The following is a 5,337-nucleotide window of genomic DNA, read 5'->3' as shown; positions in this document are numbered from 1 at the left end:
TTACGGTGTAATCCTTCATTAGTAGACAAGTCAGTATTATCCTAGACGCAAGGTGAAGCAGGTTGCCCTATTTTTAACCCAAAGATTAATCAGGGATTGAGGTTTTAAAGGGCCGCTAGTGAAACGCACCACAAATAGCCTCTAGTGGAACAAAATAACTAGCTATTCTTAGTTTGGTTAAAGCTGCAAGGCTGCTCAGGACAGGTAATGGCAGTGTTACAAAATTGTTTCCCCCTTCCTTGCAGATGTCTTATACCTATGTCCAGTTATAATCACAAACCTCCTGTTTTTATGGGGGTTTCACCTGACAAACTCGTGTACAATTGTGAAGTTTTTTGTTTACAAATGAAAATGTGAAAAGATTGGCCGTGATTAAATTCTGTGATCAAGACGAATGTCTTAGAGGCTCGTCAGTGCAATAATTGTACATCTAAAGGTAGGATCTTCTTCACCAACGCTGAGATTAAAGCCTCCATGCTGGAAGTCAGACCAGGGCCTTTCTGCACGGTTTCCATGTTCTCTGGTTGCTCCAGCTTCCGCCAACAGTCTAAAAACATCCATGTTGGGTAAATATCGGATTCAACGAGAATTTGCTGTGATGAAAACCACTCCATTGTAGCTCATGAATGTTTATGGGGTCATTGTCCTGCTGAAAGGTGAATCTCTACCCTAGCCTTTAACAGATTTTCTTCCAGGATTGCTCTGTATTAAGCTCCATCTACCGATCAACTTGGACCGGCTTCTTTGCCCCAGCTGAAGCATCCTCTCACCACTATGTGTTCCTGCGGGGCAGCAACCCCAGAAGTTTTCCATGCCGAAACTTTACATTTTGATCTGAAAAGAGCACTGTCTTTCATGTTTGCTGTATCCCCTGTATGTCTTGTGGGAAACCTTAAACTTCAAGTGGCTTTCCTCTTGCTACTCCTCCACAAATGATTGATTTAGCAGTGAATGACTGAAAGTGATCCTATTAACAGATTTTCATACCTGAACTCTGATTTTGTGATATTCCTCGTTTAGATGGACAGCCACGCCCTGGTAGGTTTATATCTGCCGTTCCCAGATGCTAAGTTTTAACAGTGCATCATTGCATGCCCAAAACTTGGCTGATTGCTTTGTAACCTAACCCAACTTTACTTCTAACCTGTCTGGTTTGTTATTTGGTCTTTATGATGTTGTTTGTTCACAAATGCTCAAACCACTGAGGCCTTCAGCGAACAGATGGATTAACAGATTAATTCACACACAAGTGGACTACTTTATATTTAAGTCTCGCTGGATCTTATTTAGGGGTATTAAGAGTAAATGAGACTGAACCCAAATACCGACCACACTTCCCAGACTTTTATTTGCAAAACAATTTGATTATCTCTTCCACTCTTGTTTGTCTCTCACATAAAATCCCAATGAAATGCACTGCCACCTGTGGTTTGTGACAAAGTGGAGTAGTTCAACGGGTGTGAATACTTTTGCGACAGTACACACACACAAAAAAAAAGTGGAATAATCACTGATCAGGTTTAAAGAATGACACCATAGTTTGTATAAATCCCCTTTACTTGTGAAATGAAATCCAGAGTCCGTGTGATTCAAAAACATATTGTCAGTGCCATTAAATTAGAATCTGGTGTCGTGTCGGATGTCCTCTGTCCCATACGGCCATCGGAATGTGTAACATTCTTTTAGCCCAGCCACCTAAAACAGCAGGAAAACGGATAGAAATGCAGTTAAAAGTTGTGCTTTTGCAACACAAGATCTATCGAGGACGTTGAACGTACCTTTATACATAGATGCCAACCCACAGCAGTAAGAAAAGCACACCAAAGCCCATGAAAAGTGACGCCACCAGGGAGATCAGCAGCTCCTTGTAGACGTCCCGTGTGTACTTTGTCGATGTTACTTCATAACTGATGAAAAGTTCAGGTAAACTCAGACAGACATACACACTAATCTATCTATCTATCTATCTATATACACACACACACACACACACACATAATCTTCTCTCAGCTTAATTTGCTTTGGAACACTTGGCTGTAGATTATATGACCTAAACTCTCCTGTTTTCTGAGACATATGATCTCAATGTTATCCATAAAGATTATTCAAAGATCTTTTTAAGGAAATTATTACTTTTAACTAGGGATGCACCGATATGAAAATATGGGCTGATATCAACATTGTTGATATGGTCAATAATGGATATGCTCCCTTACCTTTTTGAAACTGTTACTGCGTCTCTGCTTTGTGTTTTACGCGCCACTATCCTGCTCTGCATCCCCATCACATGCTCGAACAAACACTACAAGCAGCTGATGGTCAGGCAGGCCCCATCTCTTTCTATTTATTTATTTTTTTTAAACTTGATCAACGCATTATTTCTCATTGGCTTTCAACGCAGAGTGAGGTAATATCTGCGTCTTAATATTGCACTTTTGCCTTGTATTTGTTGTGTTTTTGATTTCTTTTGCACATTTGTTTGACTGTTTTATTTATTTTTATTTTTTTTGTACAGCACTTCGGTCAGCCACTATGTTTTATTTTAGAAATAAATATGGTATGACCAACCCCCTCCTCTAGCACCTTTAAAACACATATAAAAGAGCAAAAAGATGACCAAACACTGGTTATTGTTATCTGGTCCATCCTGGTATGTTAAATGGGTACCGATGCAGATGTATCGTGCATCATTAGAAGAGTTACTAGCTGTAGGCTTTTAAATTTAGCAGAAAAGGTAAGTTGCCTTATATGGTCCATCCCCTGACCTAAGAGTGTCATTAGAAAACAAAGAGCTTAATTTAACCATAACTATATTATTTACCTGTTTCAGTTCAAAACAATACAATGACTTACGATTGGTGAAAACAATTTCAGACTATTTTTATTTTATTTTTTTAACTCGAGTAAGTGTATTGCTGCTAACAGTGTGAGGTGCTGTCGCAGAACCAGTGGAAGGATACACGAAGAACCAGGCTGTGAAGAACATGCCGATCGCCAGCAGCACCACAGTGAGGTGGGGGAACACCGCTGGGTTCACCGGGCTGGTGTATCTGGTCATGGCCTCCAGTTCCTGCAAGCCCACAGCAAACAGATGACCCACACACTTAGAACACGTACCCGGGGTGGCACACATCATACAAAAAAAGCTGTGAGAGGGTTTAAATAGTGATGCTAATAAACTGAAGGCAGCACAACGACTCGTCCAGCAACGTTTACATGCTTGCTAGCTACTCCTTCTCACAGACAAAGGCATCTGTAGACTAGAACCAGCGCCGTCGTGTAAAGACTAGCTTATCCATACGCACTTAATATTGACAAATAAATCTGCAATATTATATAAACAGAAATAATCTGAGTAACTCATTACAATTTTATAGCGAAGCGAGAGTCCCACAGCTACCGTTCCAGATAAATAAGGCCACGTACTGGTACTTCTTCCGGGTTTTTTTTCTTCTTCACGCGCTGGTGACGTCAAGGACTGTTTATCCTTTCACGAAAACTAGTCTGTTGAAATCTGTGCTGTAAACATTGTTCTTTGCAATTTTTGTTTTGTTGCACTTTATAGTTTGTCCCACTGACTCGCTGTGAAGTAAATATTACGTAGTCTGGTATAATATAATGTGTTCCACCTGAAAGACAAGGGTTTGTCTTTTAGTAATGATGAATGATTGACTGCCATCTAGTGGACAGAATGAGTGGTGATCTATTTGGTCAAGAAAAAAGGCAAAACAACGTTCACACAATGCAATAATCAATTTATTTACTGCATGCAATTATTTTATTACTGCATATTTTTCGGACAAAAAACTTTAACAATGAAACAGTTTATAAAGTAGTGATATTATTCAAGCCAATCAAGTATGCTATTCTTTTTAAATAGTTCTAAAATTACAAATGCGTGTCCATGTTTTCTTACTTTTTTCTTTATTTCAGCCGTAAAGTTAATATATTATTGATTAAAAAAAAAAAAAAAAACAGAAAAAAAAACTCCAAAGCACATCAGATAAAAATGAGGTACAAAATTATGCAATAGAATAATATGAAATGCAGTTCTACTTTGGGTATCTGGCACCAGGCTCATGCATTGGATGAAGCAAAAGCAGTTCATTTATATATATATATACAGTGATAAAAGTGCTACAGTGGTTTCATTATGCTAACTGGTGCTTTTTAAATAGAAATAATAGTACACTATAAACCCACAGGACTACACTGAAAGCATTAAACAGTCTGGCTTATAAATTCTATAATCTTTTTCTGATGGCTGTTCTTCCTGATCATTGTTGTTATTTTTGAGTTAATCTTTGTCGTTGTTCTTCCTCACAATAGATACATTTAAAACACACAATAAATGGCAATTTTTAATCAACACATAATGTCAGAAATTAAGCCAAAAATTATTATAAGTAAAAAAAAATACAATTTAAAAAGCAAGAAAACATATAATACAGTTGGACAAGGGTATCGCTGCATAGTCTTAGTTCGCTTTAGACATGAGGAATATGTTTTAATAATGATCCAAAGAAATAAACAGTAGAGTAAAACCAGTGCAAAATTTCAAAATTTATCATTGCCTGAGAGTCACTCGGTTCTATGATCCAAAGCAAAAATACATCAGAATAGATATACCCTCTAAGCCACGATGTATTATTTTAGAGAAATGATTGGAAATGCACCTGAAATGTAACAAAATATACAATTCATGCCTTACCAGCATTGTCCAGTTAAAGTAAGTACAGTGTAAGATCTACAGTGTGGAAATAATGTCAGTGAATGACAGTTATTTGTTCACTTTTCCAGTTTTATTCTACACATACATCTTCCCATGATTCGGTAAAATATTGACTCAGGGGTCTCATCTCATATTTCTACCACAGCTTTGCATAAGGAGTGACTTTGGTTGGTCAAATGCATAAACATTTTAAAGAATGCATCATTCAGTGTTAAAACTCAATACAGTGTTTAATATTTTTTTTCCTTGAAGACAGTGAACAGTGGAGTCCAGTAGCAGGCTCAACACAAAGCTCCACTGTATAGAGACCAAGGATTTAACAGTGTGCACCACTGAGGTAGATTCAGTACAGATGGCATACAGTAGATGGATTTTTTTTTTCGACTTATACTGTAGCTGGAAGACATGTGGGATCAAAGTAATACATTTTTGGATAATGCTTGGTCAATGACAGTTACCAGTATTAACTGCAATGATAACAACATTTTAGGGTGTCATACAGCAGCCTCCATAACTATTGGCAGCCCTGGTTAAAATTTGTTGTAAAAAGCCTCTCTCTCTCTCTCTCTCTCTCTCTCTCTCTCTCTTCTCTCTATATATATATA

General features: G+C 37.7%; 1 protein-coding gene across 1 annotated transcript; it reads right to left on the bottom strand.

Moving 5' to 3' along the window:
- Nucleotides 1-1,322: 1,322 nt before the first annotated feature.
- On the bottom strand, nucleotides 1,323-3,067 carry LOC118566566 (transmembrane protein 258-like). The gene is made up of 3 exons (XM_036148990.1): nucleotides 2,961-3,067; nucleotides 1,779-1,907; nucleotides 1,323-1,695 (listed from the first exon to the last, which is right to left on the bottom strand). Exons 1-2 carry the CDS (start codon nucleotides 3,056-3,058, stop codon nucleotides 1,781-1,783), a joined length of 225 nt encoding a protein of 74 aa, XP_036004883.1. The 5' UTR covers nucleotides 3,059-3,067; the 3' UTR covers nucleotides 1,323-1,695; nucleotides 1,779-1,780.
- Between the last annotated feature and the right edge of the window lie 2,270 nt (nucleotides 3,068-5,337).

The sequence above is a fragment of the Fundulus heteroclitus genome, chromosome 2, assembly GCF_011125445.2.
Source record: "Fundulus heteroclitus isolate FHET01 chromosome 2, MU-UCD_Fhet_4.1, whole genome shotgun sequence".
In the NCBI taxonomy this organism is placed as follows: domain Eukaryota; kingdom Metazoa; phylum Chordata; class Actinopteri; order Cyprinodontiformes; family Fundulidae; genus Fundulus; species Fundulus heteroclitus.
This window is presented reverse-complemented; position numbering and strand designations above follow the sequence as displayed.